The sequence below is a fragment of the Harpegnathos saltator genome, unplaced genomic scaffold, assembly GCF_003227715.2.
Source record: "Harpegnathos saltator strain DR-91 unplaced genomic scaffold, Hsal_v8.6 scaffold15, whole genome shotgun sequence".
Classification (NCBI taxonomy): domain Eukaryota; kingdom Metazoa; phylum Arthropoda; class Insecta; order Hymenoptera; family Formicidae; genus Harpegnathos; species Harpegnathos saltator.
The window spans coordinates 466327-487932 of record NW_020229928.1 but is presented as its reverse complement, the minus strand read 5'-3'; the positions used below and the strand labels follow the sequence as shown (position 1 = coordinate 487932).

Here is a 21606-nt window from a genome sequence, read left to right as displayed (position 1 = left end):
CTCGATTCAATTCCGTCGTGCAACAACGCTATCGAAGATGTACAAGAGAGAGTCACGATTGCGCACGAGTGCAATGACCTATGCGCGACTTAGCCGCGAGATAAGAGTTGTCTATTTCCATCAGGAATCGAATCCACATACGGATATATTCTCGGAGATAATCGCGATAGCATCACGGGAGCGTAATGTTACTCGATCAATTTCACCGTACGTGTAGAAAAAGGGGGTCGGGAGGCGAGTCGCGTGTACTTCATGTCTGGGAGACAGTCGATGATGAACGAAATGATTTATTTCGTTGAGTACACTCATTGACACCTCGGTCTCATTTCGTCAACCATCATTATGTATATTAACATCCACATCGCCTCGCCGCAACTTGCAACCAGACGTTTGATATAGCGTATAACTGCATCGCGTACACATCGACGGATGTATCTATGTGTATATATAAACTCGGTCACAATGAAGATAACAAAATTAATAAATATACATCTCGCAGTCTCGCGAGTCGCAAACGATGCGAATTACTCGTCGGTCGTAAACAGCAACAAATTATTCCCGTCCGCGACGGAGAGAGAGAGAGAGAGAGAGAGAGAGAGAGAGAGAGAGCAATCGTGCAATCGCGTCGTGCGAGATATAAACGCCTACCGCGCGTAACGAGATACGACCATCCGATATGATGACGACCGCCACGGATATATATGTGTCCGTCGTGAGCCAAATGACGACGTTGAATATGCTTCGTCGGCATCACTTTGTTCACGCCGCTCTATGTAAAATTTGCACAGTGTCGCGACTGTATTGTTTGATCCCTGTGTGTGTGTGTGTGTGTGTGTGTGTGTGTATGTGTGCGTGTGGGTGGGTGGGTGGGTAGGACGACAAAGCGCGATATCGAACGATCTAGAAAATCTACACGACGGTCTAACACGACTACGAACGACGAGAAGGGAGAAAGATTGTTGCGGTGACTCAGCGTTTCATTTTTTACCCGCAAACTCCTTTGCCCTTGGCTGCGAATGACACTGGAGAATTCGCGCGTTCGGGGCCTATTTTATATAGAAACAACGCTCCGCGCTCCGCGTCGAATCTATTGCGTCGAGATTTCACAGTGGAACTTTCGGGTCGGAAATCGACGGAATTTAGGGACGTTTTGCCGACCAGTCGGCTCTCGTCGACGGAAACATGCCGTGGAAAACAATCGTCGCGGAACACGATTGGGCCGGGTCGGTTGCGGACAAGGAGCGAGATTAAAATAGATCTAGCACTCGCATCAACAGAGCCGCTCGATGTCGCGTGTACAAAACGCGAGCGAGCAACGCGCCGTAACAACGATGCCTAAAGAGGCCCGGTGTCGCCTCGATTCTAACAATAATTTAAGACACATTGATTCAACAACGTTTACAGACGTGATATGCGCAAATACGTCTAGGTAATTATGTATGTACACACGCGTTGTCGCATAAATAACAGTCGATCGAAAGCAAAGAACGTTGTAAAACATATTATTATCAACAATCGTTGTTTGTCGGAGGGCAAGGCGCCGGCGGCATCGCCCCACGTTAGAATATAAGTTAACGTTTACGCTAAAGCGTGTAGATTATTGCCTTGTTACGATGTACAAGAGGAAAAACGAGAGCTTCAAAGGGGAAGGTCATGTGAATGTGATGTGTTGTATATGTGCGTAGGTGATACATACGCACGCACGTACACGTGCGATTGAACGAAAAAAAGCATCGAGTGGAAGAAGCACGAGTGTCACTCCCTCTTTCTCTCTTTCTCGTGCTTCTTCCCTGAGCGCTCCTCTCGGCGCGGGAAATTACAAAAGGGCTGGCCCCACATGCAGGTAACGATATGTGCCGATCGGTCGATCATTCGTTACAGTTGACCGACCGGTGTGTGTGGTCCATCCGTCCGCTTCGGGCCACCTCCATCACCTCCCGCTCCGTCGATCTAGTACGCCGGGCTGGTGACGGTGGACACTTGTTTCGGCGTGTGTTGGCCTTGCGCCAAGGCTCCGCTCTTTGCTGCGTTAAACTTCAGCCAAGCGTCGTAGCCGTACACCACCATCGCGCAAAATCCGAAGAACTACGTAGAGAGAAACGGTATCAGAGGTGTCGTCACATTGACAAAGAAAAAGATTACTCGATCGTTGCCTTCAGGACAGTCTGAAGCTGTCAGAAACTAAGAACTGTCCAAGTGGACAGTTCGAGGGCGTCCCGACGCATGCGAGACTCTGAAAGACGTCTGTAGAATATATCTTGCGGGTTCTTACGGAATTCTCCTGGCACGCGTTGCTCACGGTTTCATTAACATTCATGATTAGAATATGAGAGAATTCTTACCGCAGCCACACCGAAGGCTTCTGAATGACGCGCATAATCAGCTGCGAGAGAAGCGGCCAGTAGGTAGAAAACGGTCCATATGGTGCAGAATATGAATTCCTAAAATGAAACGTACATACATAAGTCACTGAATGTGAGTGGACAGCGATCTTAAGTCGTAATCTTATCTCCCAATATTTCGATCGAACGACTCGTACAGGCGATTAGAAAGATGTAAAAGATTCGAGAAGCGACCTCAAGCGAAACTGAATTCGTAGAACATAACGGTACATACATACACTGAGTCTCAAAAAGGTTTGTACGCTTTTCTCGGGTACGGTTTCTCGGTACGTAACAGGTGTCCAAATAGGAGAGCTCAACTTCTGGCAACTGTTCAGAGACGGAAGTTTTGAGAAATTTGACTTTTGGGAAATTTTCCGAGACAACTTCAAAGTCCGTGTTGAGATTCAGTGTACACAGAAAAGAAGAACCGATTTTGTCTGTTATCTATTATAGTAGAAACAAAAAAGTGTTCCGTGGGAGATCGCTGTTTGATTGTCAATTGTTATCTCAGTTATCTCAAGTGAGTTTCTCAAAAGCTGGATGTTCAGACAAATATTTTCGACCGCGTGACGGAGACACCGTTTCTCATTCACTGGGAGTTCTTGTCCGGTCCTCCACCTCAGTTACACGAGAACTGACATTTTTTTCCGTCCATGTAACATAGCCGAGGAGACGGACGTTGAGCCGCGTTACGTGGTGTTACAAGAAGCCGCTCTCTCTCTTTCTCTCTCTCTCTCTCTCTCTCTCTCTCTCTCTCTCTCTCTCTCTCTCTCTCTCTCTCTCTCTCTCTCTCTCTCTCCTTCTCGTAATACTACGTTTTAAAAAGGCTAACCTGATTACGAGCGATCATCGGTCCGTCGCCGACGACCGCCCTCATTACGTCGGCCGCGATCGATCGTTCACCCGTGAATATAAAAGCCGGCACGGCAGGTCGATTTTTAGATTCCTACGTGGCGCGTGGAAACTTTCTAGCCGGCTTTCACTCGCTCGCTGCCGTATCACACACGGATACACTACACGCGTATCCGTCTTCCCGGTGTTATCGAATACGAATGACCGCCAATGTGCATGCACTCGCTTCTATTTCAAGCGCGTCTCTACACGAACGAGATAAAAAAAGAAAGAAAGGAACGATCTCGCGACCAACGTGCGAATCGATCGGCAACCACTACTACTACTGCCGCCGCCGCTGCCGCCGCCGCCGCCGCCACCGCCGACGCGACTTACAATCTTGAGCCACGGAATTTTGGAGAACTTCTCGATGATGTGGAACAAGTAGAGCACGAGCAATATCCCGGTGAACCAGAAGCCGCCCATGGCCACGGTATTGAACCATCCTCCCCGGCTGTGACTGCTCAGAGTCGAGACCGTGATGCAGATGAATCCCAGGAGATTTAGCACCTGAAAGGGAACAAGCCCGACGCGATTATCACTCATGAAAGCGTTCTGCAGCCGGGCGAGCGTGCGACGCGCGCAAATACAATGCTCCTCGGCCCGGTGAGCAAGCGTGAGATTTAAGACTCCATTATAGTACGCTGATGCAACCGGGCGCTCGCAACATAGCGGCGCGTCGTAATCCCGGCAGGTGGGCGTTTTACCGGCGCGTGTACTTTAATTAACGCGCGATATGTGACACCAAGTCTCGATTCGAAGAGAACTCGCGCGGCGTTCCCTCTGCGAGGAGAGCCTGATGCGAAAGCAAATGTGACAGGGCTTTGCCACCGAACACCGAACTCACCACCTGCACGATCTTCAAGAGGCCGGGCACTGTTCTCACGTAGGACGGATCGAAGCGCACGTTGGGCTGCACGGTCGTCGTGCTGGTCGTCACCGTCGTCGTAGTGGTGTGCTGCCCCGGGAAGCCTTGCTCCATCATCGGTGATCAGTCTGAAATTGCGAGGTGATTACTGGCAAGATCGCAAAAGTCCCGGTGGCGTTTTCACGAGCCGAATCTCGGACTCGGGCGGGATCGAACAATCGCGCCCTGCGTGATTAAGCGCACCGACATTATCGGCGCGCATATACGCCACGCGATTATTGCACTCTCTTACGTGTTATCGCGGAGAGAAACGCGGAGAAGCGAGAGCGTGAGTGATACACCCGCCGCCGTCCGGTGAAGCGCGCGACTACAACGATATTCCACGCAAGGGCGCGTCTAAAGTGAAATGGGACGGTCGAGCGAGCATCGACTGAGCGGCTCGCGCGACTCGAGGGATGTGGAAGACAGACCTTAAAATAAAGATCCATCAGCGGTATGTGTCACGCGCGCCGTAAACGCGCGCACGCCGCGGGATCTATAAAGACGGAGTGCGCATCCGAGTGCAGCGAGCGACCTGCAGCAGCAGCAGTCATGTGAGCCTCAACACTGGAACTAGGACTACTCGCAGGATACTCGAGCTTTTACCCGTTTCCGCCAGCATGAGCCTAAAAATCGTACCCTCTCGATTTCTCGGGAGCAACTTCCACTCGGAGGACAGCCGAATCACACTCGAATTCGAGTGACTCTCCGCTCACAAGAGGCGGGATCCAACATCCTTCAATCGAAATTCAATAGCAAAACCCGATGTGCTCTCCGCTGTTTGAGCGAACGTACACTCGCTCCCACTGATCGCGTCATCGAGTCAGAATGCACCCTAAGCTTGAGCGGAACATTTTCGCGCACTCAAAAAAATGTTTCGCTGGGAAGTCCAGCTAGAATTCGAAACGTTGCAGCTAAAATTTTTCGCTGATTTTTGTACCTGCTAGAAAATTGTCTGTGATACACACAGGATTTACAACAACAACATTCTAGAAATATCTGCAGGAAAATTTAGGTCTCGTAGCTAAATATGAATCATTGCGTTAAATGAAAATAATGATAATAATAATAATAATAATAATAATAATAATAATTTAAAGGTGCCACAAAGAGATTTTCTTGCTAAATTTGACATATAAATTCTGTCTCTACCATTTATATTAGATATAATACAAAACATACGCAATATCGTAGTGCTTGCATTTAGCCATTTCAGCTAATTTCTCGTACCTGGATAATTTTCACTATGACAAGATAATTTTTCCCAGCGTGATCACATCGAGCAAAGATATCGTCACCTTTCTGCTCGCCTCGCGCGAGATTTCGTTTCGAGAGACTCGGAGGGCAGAAATCCCCCACCCCCCTCGCTCCAGTGAGTCCTACTCGCAAATTGGTCGCGTTTGAGGAAGCTCCAGAACCAAACGAATTCTACCTCCTCATGAATGACAACGACGAGTGAAGGTCAAAGGCGCGCACACGACGCCGGCTGCAGCGGTCGACTTTCGTTGCAAAGAAAATTTCCCCATCGCGAGGCATGTCGGGCAACGGGCTCTTGAGTCGAGAACGACCGAACATGCGACAATCGGCGTCGAGCTCACAGGTCCCGTTGAGTTTCAAGGGTATTCGAATCGCCGATCGATCGAGCTGCCGTACGCTGGTTCTGCGAAGGGCCATGCTCGCTGTGCCGGGCGTATGATTCTTCGCACAATCGCGGGCCGATTAATACGCTCAATGAGATCGCGGCCACGCGGATCCCTTCGACGGTGACGACGGAGTGCACGCGATCTACGCGAGCACCGGAGGGACATGGAGAGACGAAACCGCCGCCCCGAGTAGAAAAATTAATAAGACTCTGATAAGGGTCTGATTATTTTTCCCTAACATTAGTCGGGCCCTAATATGGATAGAAAGGACAAGGGCGATCCTACAAGATGTGTAACAAATATGGTTTAACGGGTCCTTAATAAGGCAATATTATGAGGGCCTTATGAGGAAATATTTTTATTATTGCTTGAGTAAAAATATTCTTTTCATTCGAAGAAATTTAGACTGTAATTTCTTTATTTCTTTATAACCCTGTTAGTATACAAGAATTTTTTGTTTTAAAAACATGTAGCATACTTTACAAAAATATAACATTCTTTGCACATAAAAATTCTGTTCTGTTACTTTTATTAAAGTTTGCTGTATTTCAAAACGAAGGCAATACTAGAGAAATCTTTGGGAGAGATTAATGAATATGGCAACTAATAAGATTTATTTTTAATTGCGGTATAATTAAGAAATCTTTAAAAGAACCAGATAGAAAGCATATCTACCAAAGCAATACTAAATTATGACAATTTTATTACACGCTTCAGATTTTATTAATTTTCTATAACAAAACTTGACTTTACATTACAACTAAAGTATTCTTAAAAGATCTCCTCCTAAGGCTCACATCAGTTTTCCATGTTAAAGAGTTATTTCGTAAAATCTAAGGCATCCCTAAAAAATTCTTCTAAGGCCCTTATCAGTTTTCCGTTTATTAAAGCATTATTTCGTAAAATCTAAGGTATCCCTAAAGGATCCATCTCGATAATAAATCAAACCCTTTTTAAAATAAAAATAAATCCTTTTCAGGACATCCTACTTTCAGAGCCTCATCGGAGCCTTATACTTCATGAGGATGGCCCTAACAATTTTTTGCTCGGGGCGCGCGAGAGGATCGATTGACCGGAGCGTATCATGCAGGCGTGCGAAAGGCGTAAACGCGTTTGTGTCAGCGATAACAGCGAAAGATGATCGATGAGCAACGCGACGCCCGGCTGCTGCCGGAGCGGCATCGCGCTCTGCGGCATCGGGAAATAATAACTCCTCGCTGCGAGGAGAAAACACAAAAAGAAGAAAGCACGGCCGACAGAAGAAGAATTGAAAAGCAGCGATGACAGAGGAGCTCCCCCCGCCCTCCTCTCGCTGCGGAATCTGAGCGATTAAAAGTCGAAGTCACGAGATATTGCCAACTCTTGTCGCGCCGAGAACGCGAGGATAACTCGAGAACGTTCCGGTTGAGATTAAGGGTTAATGCTGAGATTAGGGTTACAGACCGCTCTCGTCCCGGTATTATGTCATTCCAGAGGCGCGCTGCAGCGGAATTACTTGATCTCGCGCGGCGTGAGGTCATCCCGACTGGAAATAGATAGTGACAGTTTGCCGGGCGCGGGGGGCGCGGCCGTTACACACGTGGTCGTTAAATCCTCCCACGGCGAAAGAGAGGAGCGACGCGATGCGACCTGCTCGTGCATGGAGAATATTCCGTGGGTATGCAGCGTGTCGCTGGTACCGGGTGCCGGGCGTAATGCTACACGTCATGCTATCGATAATCCATAAAATTAGCGTCCTCATCGACAAACACTCGCGCTCGCGCGCGCGGCAGAGGCGAGCGTTCATCCCGCCGTTCGCTCGACCTCCCCTCCTTAACATCCTTTCCTCCCGCAAATTCATCGAAAGTACGGCTTAGAGACGCCTGAAGGGCCGTCCCTTTCTGCCAACGATGACTGAGCGTCGATCTGACGAGAGTCGAAGACCCGTCCGCAGCAGGGTCGAAAGTCCAGTTGAAGGACTGAACGAACCTCTTGTGGAAACGTGATAACGAAAACGTACGCTCTCTTGGCTTGATATCGTATTTACGAGTCGTTACCGTCTCCCTCGTGTATATACACACATTGCGTACGAGTTATTTCTCTCGCGAGTATACCGAGAGCGTAATTGATTGCGAGTATCGCGTGCGTACGCGCGATGACCTGGAATTGTTCGATTTCACCGAGTCTGTGGCAATTAGCGGACCACCTCGAGATGAGGTCTCGGCGACGCGTTCGCACGGTCACGGGGTCGCGAGATGAAAGTCACGCGACCGCATGCGGATTAAACGGCGAAGAGCCGCAACCGCAGCAGTCCGACCGGACCGCTGCTCTTATCTCGATCGCTGAAGATATCAGCGGTCATGCACGGAGTGGGTGTCGCACAAGAGAACGCGTAATGTGTGCGTGCGTGTGCGTGTGCGTGTGCGTGTGTGTGCGTGTGCGTGTGCACGCACGCGTGTCGCGAGCTCCCACGTAGGCGGGACGGCGAGATTCGCGCGCGACATATCGCGGTCGTGGAGATATAGGACAAGGGAAATTTCTCACACTCACACGCTCGCAGCGGAGAAACGGCGGATTTTCGAGGACGAGACGGGAATCTCAACAAGACGATGCCGCGTGCGCGGCTACCGTCTCGATGAATCGCGCGAGGCCAAAAAGACCGAACGTAAACATGAACGCGAACGACTCTCGGTTTGTATCACGATTAAGCCGCGAGCGATCGAGTGTGCAAGTAACATTGCACAATTTCCGCGTGGAATGTGGCCGCTGCTCGTCCGAGCGGCCTCGTCAATTACGAAAACTGCGTCGTCGCGCGCGAAAGCGTGTCGCGAGCGTCGCTCATTCATTACTCGCGAGTCCCACGGAACTACGCCCTGTCGTCGTCTTCATGCTCGGGCCAGAGGAAGACGGAGCGAGCGACTTACGTGTCGAATTAGCACGGCTATAGCCCGTGTCACACTACGGATTGAAGATCAAGGATTGCGGATTGAAGATTAGATTTCGACAAATCGACGAACTTCGGTTTTGATTCACTTTATTCCGATTGGTCAAATTTCAATCTTCAATCCGCAATCCTTGATCTTTGATCCGTAGTGTGACGCAGGCTTATCGACTGGCTGCGCGCCGTGCCGAGGGAACCGCGACGCGATTCGCGGCGAATCACCTGAGGCGGGGGAGGGAGCGAGAGAGAGAGAGAGAGAGAGAGAGGGAGAGAGAGAGAGAGAGAGAAAAATAAATGCGTTTGATATTATTCTAAGGTTAACTCTTTAACCTACTGCACGCGCTACGGTGAGAAAAAAAACAACACCGAATAGAAGCTTCTTAAAGAAGAGAGACATAGGATTGTAGAGAAAGAGATCTATACAAAGAGAAAGAAAGCGAGAAAGGAGTGTGCTCCGTGCGTACGTGTGTGTATAACTCGCTCGCACCCGAAGCGATCCGTGAACTTCCCTGACGTCACGGAGAGCCGGAAGCCTCGGGTGTATGCAACAGAGTTACGCTCGCGGTAATCGAATAGCATGCTCAGTTATTACCGTTCCACCTGTTACTGTCTCAGCTGCTCCTGCTCCTCCTCCTCCACCTCTCTCTTTCTCTCTTTCTCTCTCTCTCTCTCTCTCCCTCTTTCTCTCGCTCGTCTTGTCCCTCCTTCCTCCGACAATTCTCCCGCGCCGATCGACGCGAAGAAGACACCGCTGCGCGCTCGACTGTCACACTCTGTTTTTCCGCCGACGACGCTCAAGATGACGAGGCGTCGAGACGAAAGCAAGCAAGCAAGCAAGCAAGCAAGCAAGCAAGCAAGCAAGCAAGCAAGCAAGCAAGCAAGCAAGCAAGCAAGCAAGCAAGCAAACAAGCAAGCAAGCAAGCAAAAAAGCAAGCAAGCAAGCTAGCAAGCTAGCAAGCAAGCTAGCAAGCAAGTAAACCCGCACGCACGCTCTAGTAGATTCCGCACACGCGATCGTCCCCGACGTGTTTCGGTTTCCTCGCCGTTCCCTTACGGACACTCGTCCCTTTTAGAGCGCACAATGCCGCTCTTGTCACGTCCGTCCTTGAGGCGCGTCAACTATTTGTCGACAATGCTACGGAACACGGGTGGAGAGGCGGTTAGACGCGCACGCGTTCCCGGTTGTATAGCGGCGAACACACTGGCCGGATTTCGAAACGACCGACCGTTGAGGATGGATCTATGCGGAGTCGCGGAGGACGCTTCGCGACCGCTCAACGTCACGCTAGCGACATCTATCGGACGCGGAGTTGCGCGAAACGTGGTTTCGCCCGGTTCTAACTTCACGCTGCCGCCATCTGACGTTGATTCGAGGATTCTCAAGGGACTCGCGCTTCCGACAGATGCCGCAACCAGGTAGTCAAATGTGACATAAATGTTCGTGTTTCTTTATACCGCAAATATCTATCTTTTATTATTTTGATTATTTATCTAGATCTAAGTTAAGAATGCTCTCCTTTTTGAGTAGCGTGTCTGTACTTATTTTCGGCTAAATCAACGCCTATATTATTTTGTTCTTCCCAAGAGGCAATATGTACCCAGACAGCACCGGACATCCAGTGGATGTACGTTTCACGGCCAATTTATGTCCGTACGTCCGATTTACGTCCGTGGACATAAACTGGACGTAACAAGGATGTCCTTATTGGACATCGCACCTGTAGGACCTCCATGTCCGAAGTTGTGACAAACGTACGTCCTATGGACGTCTTTTTGTAAAAAAAGTGGATACATATAACGGACGTCCAGTGTGCTATCTGGATAATGAAGATACATAAATGATAAAGATAAACATTGTATCTAAAAAAATTTATAAGTTTCTAGCTGTAAAACACCGAATGCAAGAGATGGCTAATATGGATAAAACAGGCTTAGCTGCTGTTATCCAATGTACTATATATATTTCTTTCATATAAATAATAATATAAATGTCGTGTTATTTTCAGCGTAGTCAAAATAGTCGGTATCGTCATCGTCCTCGAATTATCTCCGGACCTTTTGGGGGTCTCCTTTACCAATACAAAAATTTACTCATGGCTGACAGTCTTTAATATTACTTCGTTGGTGACCTCATATTTGAACAAACAATTTCGTCACGCTTTCGTATACCTTGATACGTGTCAGAAGCGTTCACTCGAACTGAGGATAAACAGACCGGTGAAAGAGAAGCTTGGTCAGGAAGGTATGTGAAAGAACGATTAAGATCGAACGAATAATAACCGTAATCATCTCATTCACGAGGAGCAAGGTGGACGCCTGTGCGACGATCGGGTGCGACTTGTTTAAAGGTTGAAAGCGATGTTTCGCCGGGCAAGCGACAGTTATCAAGAAACATGTTTGATTGGTCGCGTGGACACGCGTCGCACGTGACTTCCGCATTTTATATGCCAAAGTCTACGCTAGGTCAGCTGGGTCAGAGAACATCCATGGCGCGAGTAGCGACGCGACGGAGTGGACGGTTTGTGGGAGGGGGATGAAGCAGTGGATGACAGAGCGTATTAACGCGAGTCCAACAACGAGGTAACGCCGACGAGGTGAGATTTGGAACAGCCAGTGCTGCGTTGGCCAGCAGATGCCAGGCAGTATTTGCTATTCGTGTTACTTATCTAACCCTAACCTAACCCGGCCGACCTGGGGAGAGTCCAGCGGTGCGATGCTTTTAGACGATCTCGACGAGCGAGCGCACGAGCGATAAACAGAGACCCACCGAGTGAATCTACGAGAAATCCACCAGGATGGCGACTGGTAAACGACGTAGCATCCACACGACGTCCGGGAGTGCTGGGATCAATGGTAGCGGCAGTGCTAGTGGTGGCATCCGCTCGAGTCGGATGAATTTTCGGCCGAACCTCACACAGGAGGACCGCGGTGGCACCCGGCCCACCGCGGCGCCCAGTTCTATCGGCCTCATACTCGTTACTATGCTGTTGCACGTGTGCAAGAAGTCCCTCCTCTTCGACACCCGGCTGAAGGTGGCAATCTACTGCGGTACCATATTCGTGGTGTCGCTGATCGCAGACTTCATCGCGATGCCGCGCACGTACTTCTCCAAGTCCGACAACGCGCTAAACCAGTACTTCGTCAAGTGGAGCTGGGGCTGGCTGCTATCCGTGATAATTCCCTGGGTCGCCCTGACGGCACACACGATCGGCTGCGGCCGCAGGCCGGTCTTGTTGCGTCACTTGGGTCGTGTGGTCCTCGCGACCTTCGCCTGGCTCGCCTGGACCAAGCTGTTCCACTACGTGGAGAACAACTACGGCAGGTGCCTGAGCACCCGTGACGTTCAGCTGCAGTCCAAGGTCAAATGTCTGCAGTCAGGGAAATTCTGGAGCAGTCTCGACATATCCGGCCACACGTTCATCTTGATCTACTCCAGTTTGATATTAGCTGAGGAAGGCGCTTCGTTGATCGGCTGGGAGGGTATCAGGGACCTGGTGATGCGTGAGGAGCACACGCGCGCCACTCCGAACGAGACCAGCACCGGACCCCTCCGTAATATCTCTAACACCGACCTGGAGTTCCTGAAGAAGGCACATTGGGCGCTCACACCGTATCTGCGCGGCCTGTTCGTGGTGATGACCATGCAGCAGCTGCTGTGGGACATCATGCTGGTGTCGACGGTGCTCTACTATCACATCATGATAGAGAAGTTCCTCGGCGGCGTGGCGGCTGTTATTACGTGGTATGTTACGTATCACTGGTGGTACAAGCTGCCGAACAACGGCTTGCCCGCGCCCGGCGACGGTCTCTTCAAGTACAACGAGACGAGGACAAACTTGGAGGCTAGCACTGCCAGGACGAGACGCACTACCTTGAACGGCACCAATCAGATGCCCACATTCATGGGCATGCCTATCAGAACGACGACGATGACGCAAGAAGCCGCCGAGTCGAGTCTGTCGAACAGGCAAGCGGATCTCGACATACCCACCTCCAGAGTGTAAGACCCTCGAATGCCGTACGAATGCTCGAACGGATCGCGCGCTGATGCGATTCGACGGAAAGGGTTGAATATTCGGGGAACTGATTGTTTCGCGGAGAACTTCCTACTGCTAGACGTGCAATTGGCGAATCTGATTAAAGGTATACGCAGAGATGTCCCGCACTACCTGTGATCGTCCTGTACATTGATTAACGTTGACATTCACAATGTGGTCTAGTAGTAATTTTTTATATCTGAAAATCTGATAGAACAACAAAGTTTGTTAATCCTGAGGTGATCGACACGTCCGTTCGAGGCGTAAAGTTGTACTCAAGCGAGTACCCGAATATTCGGCCCACAGGTTGAGTACGAGAGTTCACTCGGGTGTACGAGTAAGAGGCACAGTTTCACCGAGGACTGCTCGACACACACACACACACACACACGTACATACACACAGATGCCTTCCTCGATTTTTCGCGTGTAAGTAAAACTCGAACTCTACGCGACCGTACACAACACGTGTGTTCTTCGAGGTATCATTAATTTGGGATCCGGGTAATTAAGATTACGCAATTACGTCAGGGCGACTCTATCGAGTCTCGTTTCTTCAGGTGTTTGTAATTTACAAATTAAGAAATAGGAATACGTGCGCTTGTTTTTTTTTTTCGTTTGATACCTCCGTATGGATTGTTACGAAAAGACACGTTATCTTAATTTATTATTTAGCGTTCAAGTCGATATTTCCGGTAACACTCTTGTGGATACTTTGTTTTGTAATTTATATTTAATAAAGTCTGTCGTTAACAAAGCGTTTGTCCCTTAAGTTAACATGGTGCTTATGGCATGAAATTAGCGTAGCGCATCTCGTCACGATATATTTATACACGGAAGAAAAGTACAAAATATATATATGTATATATATGTGTGTATATATATATATACACGTTTTCTGTTACGAAATCTTCCTTCTTTCTCGCGCGTAGCACAATTTTCTTTCTGCATTTAAGATTATATTCGTCTACATTAGTTCTTTTGAAATTAGTCTTTCTCGCATAACTAGGCTTATCTAAAAGATCGTCTAATATCGCACTGTGGTCAGATTGACTGATTATGTCGAGGATTTCTCATGCACTGAAAACGAGAAGGTTTACGTGCATTCCAGAAGAAAAGAAACAATGACGCTTTGTTTCTCTTTCAAAGGAGAAACTTGGCTATCCCTAGAATAATATAAATGTGCAGTTCACAGAATACGTTATAATAAATTTACTTCTTCTCGTCGGATTAAATTGAAATATCTCGTTCACTAATCGGAGATTATAGCACCATGGCATATTTTCAAAATCACTCCACTGCGGTACGATTAATTGGTTTTTGCTTTTATGTTGCGAAAAAAAAAACGTCAGAGAGTCAGCTTATATACGTTTTCTATGTATACGTAAAAATAGTGAAACAAACTTCCGTTGAGGACTATTCGATAGTAATTGTATATGATAATGACAACACAAGTTGCAAAATAATTATAACTTTTGGCACCATGGTGAACTTCAACTCTACCTCCATGGTCGACATTTTGTTATTGGAACGCGAGTCAAACGAAAAATAAAGCAGACACTTGTGTACAGACACGACAAATTTATTGTCGGTTAATATCACGTCTCATCAAGTTTCTTCACTTGGAAATGTCGGTAAAAGTCGTACTGTGGCTGTAATCGTTCTGTGCATATGTGTGTCAAGATACAAGTCAACTAAGAAATATTGAATCAAATAAACTATGAATATGCATACACACACACACACATACATGCGCACACACACATATACACACTCATACATAAAGTCAAGATTTACTCTAGTGTCTCCTATAATCGTTCGCAGTACTTATTCCTCCTTCTTCTCTAACGATCTTAATCACAATGTTATCGACATTGTATGTCAAAATAATCTTTCGAATGTTACTAAATTCATATGTAACTGAAGATATAGCGTAATTATGTAGCATCATGTATTCGTTAACTATTTATCTCAGAAAAAGAAAAATTTAGGATAAGCAAAAAGAAAAAAAATACTTTATACAATTGTAACTTTTGTATTTAAAAATGGAAACATTTCCTTTTTACCGAAGCTGATAATGAATATTCGCATTTCAATTCAATCGCGTTGCTCTTTTTGTGAATGAATCGTAAAATAATTGCCACAAACAAAAAAACAGAATCTTACATTTCGTACTCTTTACAACAATATATTACGTTTTTTCAAAACATTTTTCAGGGTATCCTTAATTTTCATAAATATCGAGTTGTTCAATATGTTCGTAGGGATTTTTGCAAATAGTTCAAAGCCAACATTTTTATAGTCGGACATAATTTTGTTCAATAATATATATAATAATGTATGTTACATTATTGATATTTGACATTATTGATTGATGGCAGGGCATAAAAAACAAGATTGCACTATCAGCTTCAAATTGTTTGTAGAAATCCCCTTGATAATTTAACAAAACTTTTACCTGAGACATGCATACTTCACGCAGTTTTAAATATGTTCATGAATGTTTCTCAAGTGTGAAAAGAAGCACGAAACCACAAATCTCTTATTTTCAGCTGTTCTACAAGACCATCATGAAATTATATGGAATAAGAGACTTCCATACGTTTTTTTTGTAAAACGAGTTCGTTATGTTTCAGAACTTTCATTATAATTCGTTAAAATGAACGTTACCTAGGAATATCTTGCGAATATTCATTAACAGTAATATGTGTATCCATCACAATCCAATGAGCGTCATATGATTCTTCACTTTTGTAGGATCGCGGTCGTAACAACGACTAATTACAGAATATAACTACAAAAAACATTTAATACGTATGTACGTATTTATCAGCATGTTAAGAAACGTATGCTGTCATTACTCTATTTTGACTTTAAACCTTAGATCTTTTACGCGCGATCGCGTCTTCCACGGCCTTGAGTTGCTTCAGCAATTCCTCGCGTCGCGAGCTCGCCTTCTTGGCGGCCTTAGCGGCAGCCGCGGCTACGCTCGCCTTACTGTCGATCAATGGTGGTGAGTCCAGCCCCCGCTTCTTACCCGCCATCAGTGTACTACGGTCGATTTTCTTCACTGTCGTAATGTTACTCGCTGGCTTCAGCGTGAGCTTGATTTGTTGCTTAGCACCACCCAATTTCAGAGCATCCATGCTCTTGGAATCCTTGCGCGTTATCGGAGGTGTCGAGCCTTTCCTCCTACGGGTTTCGCTAGAAGATGATGAGTAGCTCGATTCGCTCGAATCGCTGCTGCTCCCGCTACTCTCTGAGCCTGAGCTGCTATGAGATGATCTAAAACATATTCATTTTATTATGTTTAACAATACGACAAGATGCATTTTTAATTGAGAAACCGGTGTAGGATCCTATTCGTCAGTTGAATAGGTCGTAACGTCAACTTTTAATAAAAATTATCGAGAAATCGCTCAAAAACCTTTAATACTTCGCTATTAGTGAAACTGATAGACGAGTTCTCATACCTGGATCTAGAGCGACTCTTGATGATCTTAGCAACAGCGGCAGCAGCGATCGCAGCCTTATCTCTGGTTTTCTCGTGATGACGATGAGACGAGAGAGGACTCGGCGCGGGTGGATTCAAGCCGGCTCGACGATGCAGTGTGCCGGTTGTAGGAGAAATAGAACCTTTGGGTGGACGAGGTGAAGGAGCCGGAGGATTCATTAACATGGCACCTCGTTGAGGTGGCGCAGCGGCAACAGTAGGAGGATTCGAGGGTGGCGAACTCGCAGCTGGTTTGCCTTTGCCGGCAGCTCGGGTTCTAGAAGGAGGGGATGGTGAACGGGACCTGGATAAGGAATCATAAGAACTGTAGCTGGAACGGCTCGAACTACGGCTAGAACTAAAAAGACGATGATCTTGTACACATCTCCGCGTACAGCCGGTGAATGGATGAGACTAGATATTTAAATAGTGAAATAGATACAAGTACAAACAGTTTGCCCGATCGAATGTGCTATGGCGATCATCGTTGTCTGTTTTTTGAGAAGCATATCTTCGTTATATCTATATTTTCTGTTGAAATTTGTGGAACATCTAGATGTAAATTTGTATATTATACCTTGTTGACGAATATGATGAGCCAGAAGAATACGATTGCCGACGTGGACGCCTGGATGACGTGTTGCGACGTACGGTGCTCGGGGACTTGCGTCGCATCCATGGGTCAGCCCATTCGTCGCCTCTGCCTCGAACCTCGACAGGAGGCGGTTCTTCCTCCCGCCAAGATTTCGTCGGTGCTATACGTTCCACGATTACCTCGCGCGACGGCCGTTTGTGTTTCTTCTCGTACTTCTCGTAATAATCGCGCTCTCTGTCACGTTGCTCGCGTTCTCGTTCCCGTTCACGTTCACGATTGTGCGATGGTGGTGGTGGCGGAGGTGGCGGCGGCGGTGGTGGTGAAACTGAATGCGTGCCACGAGGAATCGGATGATAATCGATGCGGTCTCTATAGTCGGTCGTACGATCCTTGTAATGAACCCTCCTGGTAAAGCAATGGAGACAAAGGTAAAAACAAACAGATACACAAACTAACCGAATCTCATAGTTGAAAGACTTTTTTCCCCGATTAAGAATGTGGGTCATAAAATTGACGCATCATCCTACCTGTAATATTCTGATGACGTAGGTGGCGGTGGATAGTATCCCTCGGGCTCATCGATATACCTGTCCGGTGTGATTCTAGAAGGAGGCACTCTACTACGTTGGACTTCTCGCTGTGGCCATCTCTCAACAGGTGGCTCAGGACTGGCAGCTCTAACGTAATATCCCGCTTCCCGGTCAAGATCATCCTGACCTAAACTCAGGTTCATTTTCTTCTCTTCGAAATCTATGTCCGATTCTTTCCGTTTGTTAGCTTTGCGCATCATCTGGAATAAAAAGCGGAGATAAATGAGCTTTCCTCGTGTGCCTCGTTGACCAAACTCAATTATAGTCATCAAGTTTCGAAGAGAACATTACGTGATGCGCGCTCACCTCTTTGGCGTGCCGCAATCCACGTTCCCACGCGGACTCTGTCGGCGTCTCTTCCACCTTGGGTGTATGCGCGGGTGCGCCGTAACCAGGTAACGTACGTGCCATACTGGGTCTCTCGATGTGTGATCGGTACTCATGTGGCGTGGCATTATGCGGCGGATACGCCATGGGTCTTATCATATCAAACATCGTGTAGTTACCTTTGTCTGTCACACCGGGATGCAAAAATCTGCAGCTGACACCCCACGTACATTGACCTCGATTATAGAAACGACACACGGGTCTCGGCTCGGTCTCTTCCGGCCGTGCATCGTCCCCGTCACTGAGCTCGCCTTCCTCCAACTCGGACTCCTCTTTCTCCCCGTCGTCCTCTCCCTCTTCTTTGTCGTTTACCTCACCGGACTCCTTCGACTTGGCTTTCTCTCTATCTCTGTCTTTATCTTTACCATCTTTGTCTGCATGCTCCTTGGCGTCCTTGGTAAGTGGCGCTTCGGTTTCACCTGTAATTCCAGCGAGAAATAATGTAGCGTTCTTCTGTAGAGCCAGCAATTGGTAAAATCCATAAAATTATCACGCTTTGTTACGATATCTATATAAATTTTATACCTAATAATGCGTTACCTTTATTTCATTGATTTCATTTCAATCAATTTTACTTCGATCTTATACTTTATATGACAAAGTTCACACTTGAATTCGAATCCCAGCATATATATTTGCACATTACCTTCATCACGTTCGTCTTTCCATTGACCGTCGGCTTCAAAATCTAACTGCTCGCTCTCCTCTGCCAAGCCAACAGGAGCGCTCTTATCTTCCTTTACCATGTTCTCCTCATTACGTATGTGTTTTCTATTATTCTTGTCTCCAACTTTATCTTCTTCCGCATTCTGCTTGTTGGATCCTTCAAGGCCGTCTATGCTCTCAAGATCTGACACGTCTGACAAATCCTCACCATGAGTCATAGGCGCCGGCTTGGACTTGGACAATGGTTCCGGCTCGTCTTCGATATCTCCGTCCGAAATCTGTTCTCCATCCAATAATTCGTTAAACGAGCCGTTCTTCGTTTCCTCAGGCGATCGAGGACCCGAATGCGCCGGCGAATGTTTGTCCGACTCCTGATCGTCCATGGGAGATGTCGGGCCAGACTTGTACGATTTCGGCGAGCTCCTCGGCGATATCAAAGACTTCACAGAGCTAGGCCCAGATCTGGGCGATTTTAGTGAACTCTGCCTGGACTCACTGTTCTTGTACGAGTACGACTTAGGCGAATTGTCGACGGACCTTTGCGCGTCGACCTCGAAGTCGGACGCTTTTGACTCGGCATCGCCGAAGCGCAGAGACTTAGAGTCATTCGGTGGAGAAAGACACGAGCCGTTGTCCTGAACAGGAGACCGAGACGAGCTGCGGTCTGATCGTGGCGAATCAAGAGAATTGTTTTCGGAATGATAAGACTTGGGCGATGCAGGCGGAGATGCTGGCGGAGATGCTGGAGGAGATGCTAGTGGAGATGCAGGTGGTGATACTGGCGGCGACGCAGGTGGCGATGCAGGTGGTGACGCGGGCGGGGACTTCGTGGACATACTACGGATCGACCTCGGCGAGCCTTCCTCGCTAGGCGACATTAATCCGGATCGTGGCGACTTCGGCGACAATGGCGTGGACCTCGGCGACTTGGAGTCCCGGCCATCGGTCAACATCGATCCAGGAGACTTCTCCCCCGGAGAGGAGATTGAGCTCGCCAGTGACTTGCGTCCGGATCCGAAGGAGTGATGCGAGTAACGTGACGAAGTTACGTCATCTGTGGCAGTGACTTGATTTCTACCTCCATCATAACCCTCCGAGGAAGTACTCTCTGAACCAGAATCGGACATGCTGAACACTATCTATCAGCCTGTAAAACAATGAAGCTCGTTAAAGAAGGCGGCGGGTGACTCCTCGTGGGACGGGAACGGGAAAGTCTTGTTTTTTCGTCTTTTTTTTTTATTTTTACAAATATCTTTAAAATGTAACAACGTTTAAACTATCCTCTTACTTGTTACAAGTGAAATCTTTGAAAGGGCGATACCGACCGAATGTAGCACTGAAAAATCTGCATCAGTAGCGTCGCAGGGCTTACCTGTGTCGATCAGAGATTGTGCAGTACTCGCTCTTGCTGGCACAACGCGCGCGATCCATAACGCGTCGAACATACTTTTTTATTTATCACAACTTTTCTCTTACTTTTTTTTATCAAAAACTTTTGTACTTTATTTTACTTAAACCGAACTTCAGCCGTCACATATACGATACATACTGTTTTTCGGTCAGGTTTACTCGCGCGGAACTTTTGAACTTTTCAACTTGAACACAACACAAACTAAGAAAGTACCGATAAACCACAAACCGTACTTTTTTTTTTACTGCACTAGAAACTATAGCGAACTTTTAACCTGAAAGAATACTTATTGGCCCTATGGAGAAAGAAAGAGAAACTGGAAGGGGCTGGGAGCAAGTCGAAGATGAGAATATGAACAAAGCTGTACCGTAAATGGGCAGGAGTATTTCAAATGCCGTCACATCGTTGCTTCTGGCAAAATATAATTCAATGAGACACTAAATCATTCGTCGTCGTAGTAATACCTCGTCAAGTCTCTAATGCTGCGAGTACCTTTGACATTCAACATTTCCAATAGAATTAAACTTTGCCACGATAACGATACATTTATTTCTGAAAGCATTAATTCTCAACAAAAAGTGAAAAAGACTTATAGAACCATAGAGTGCACGAATCTTATGAGACGATCATGAATCTGCAGTATTGATTGCGATAACAAAACGCGAATTCGATCAGTGTGATCATACTTTCTTTCTCCACGTGCCGCGATGTATACGTCACACGTCTTATTACAGAACCATCTCGAGCCACGACTACGTGAATAGGTTATGACGACGCTACGCGACTCGATGTTGCACCGCAATCGACACTGCGAAGATTCGCTCGGAGGAGAAACGGGCGGTTGTGGAGTGATTCTGCTTGCGGGGGATGCAAGTGCGCAGCACTTCATCGTTTCGTCGGGATGAACGGTCCGCGATGAAGAACGGCATCGTGTGCCTCTTACCTTGGTCACGCGTATGCCTGTGGGCCTTAGGAGACTTCAAGGCTCCCCGAGGCACAAGGCGGCCGGCGTCACTCGTAAAACGTTAATGTTCTCGTTAATACACGAAAACTCGTGTACGTTCTTAACCGCCTTTCCCTTCACGGCACCCTCTCGGCGGGCACCCTTTAGACCGCCTGAAACGCCGCGAGAGATCTCGTCGTGGGATCCTTCTCTCCTTTGTCAAACCTCTTTCCCTCGGTCTCTGCCGTCTCGCAGGATCTCACTCGCCTCTTCGAGAACAAGAACGATCGTAGGAAGCGAAAGTGTCTAGTTGAACGCAGATCTCCAATGTGTGTGTACACACGTCCACGGGACTTTTCGATACTAGATGGGAATATATAGACGCATTATGTGAACGGATATGCACATTCGGTACGTTCGGAAGCAGAAGATGTGCCGGCGTATGTTGTTTCGACGTGTTTCGAAACGCAACCGATATCCAATAAAAGAATCGATTCTCCCAGAACTGCTCAAATATTAATTCTCCCATTGGATAGATATCGCCTGTTGGATTTCGAAATACATCGTGAGGAGAAGTACTTTGCGGGTCTACAATAAAAGTCTCAAGACCCTTCTACAATAAGCTGTTAATCATAAGACATTAATCAATTGACCAACCACAGTCGATTATTCGGAAAAATCATCGACTGCGGTTGGTCAATTTCATAGACATAGTATATCTAGGCTGCGTTCAGGGATAC

General features: G+C 47.3%; 4 protein-coding genes across 16 annotated transcripts; 2 read left to right on the top strand and 2 right to left on the bottom strand.

The window, feature by feature from the left end:
• Window positions 1-270: 270 nt before the first annotated feature.
• Window positions 271-9963, bottom strand: LOC105181098 (CKLF-like MARVEL transmembrane domain-containing protein 4). Of its 9 annotated transcripts, none has more exons than XM_025296626.1 (6): window positions 9735-9949; window positions 9338-9518; window positions 4123-4271; window positions 3612-3785; window positions 2343-2441; window positions 272-2085 (listed from the first exon to the last, which is right to left on the bottom strand). In XM_025296626.1, the coding sequence occupies exons 3-6, from the start codon at window positions 4258-4260 to the stop codon at window positions 1951-1953; spliced, it is 546 nt and encodes a 181-aa protein (XP_025152411.1). In that variant the 5' UTR covers window positions 4261-4271; window positions 9338-9518; window positions 9735-9949; the 3' UTR covers window positions 272-1950. The 9 variants fall into 9 exon arrangements, with proteins under 9 accessions (XP_011135932.1, XP_025152413.1, XP_011135939.1 ...); XM_025296627.1 differs by having other exon boundaries at window positions 9346-9518; XM_011137630.3 differs by lacking the exon at window positions 9735-9949 and having other exon boundaries at window positions 271-2085; window positions 9338-9610.
• Window positions 9964-9965: 2 nt separating this feature from the next.
• LOC112588098 (uncharacterized) lies at window positions 9966-11020 on the top strand. Its single transcript, XM_025296629.1, has 2 exons — window positions 9966-10161; window positions 10752-11020. The coding sequence occupies exons 1-2, from the start codon at window positions 9980-9982 to the stop codon at window positions 10993-10995; spliced, it is 426 nt and encodes a 141-aa protein (XP_025152414.1). The 5' UTR covers window positions 9966-9979; the 3' UTR covers window positions 10996-11020.
• A 154-nt stretch (window positions 11021-11174) lies between these two features.
• Fitm (acyl-coenzyme A diphosphatase Fitm) lies at window positions 11175-14164 on the top strand. 2 transcript variants are annotated; one of them, XM_011137660.3, is made up of 2 exons: window positions 11175-11339; window positions 11469-14164. In XM_011137660.3, the coding sequence occupies exon 2, from the start codon at window positions 11541-11543 to the stop codon at window positions 12747-12749; it is 1209 nt and encodes a 402-aa protein (XP_011135962.1). In that variant the 5' UTR covers window positions 11175-11339; window positions 11469-11540; the 3' UTR covers window positions 12750-14164. The 2 variants fall into 2 exon arrangements, with proteins under 2 accessions (XP_011135962.1, XP_011135961.1); XM_011137659.3 differs by having other exon boundaries at window positions 11205-11339; window positions 11452-14164.
• Window positions 14165-14544: 380 nt separating this feature from the next.
• On the bottom strand, window positions 14545-21214 carry LOC105181108 (zinc finger CCCH domain-containing protein 18). 4 transcript variants are annotated; one of them, XM_025296623.1, is made up of 8 exons: window positions 20867-21214; window positions 19885-20218; window positions 18493-19659; window positions 17766-18265; window positions 17397-17659; window positions 16852-17274; window positions 16255-16632; window positions 14545-16066 (listed from the first exon to the last, which is right to left on the bottom strand). In XM_025296623.1, the coding sequence occupies exons 3-8, from the start codon at window positions 19637-19639 to the stop codon at window positions 15655-15657; spliced, it is 3123 nt and encodes a 1040-aa protein (XP_025152408.1). In that variant the 5' UTR covers window positions 19640-19659; window positions 19885-20218; window positions 20867-21214; the 3' UTR covers window positions 14545-15654. The 4 variants fall into 4 exon arrangements, with proteins under 4 accessions (XP_025152408.1, XP_025152409.1, XP_025152410.1 ...); XM_025296624.1 differs by having other exon boundaries at window positions 19885-20197; XM_025296625.1 differs by having other exon boundaries at window positions 19885-20107.
• Window positions 21215-21606: the final 392 nt, after the last annotated feature.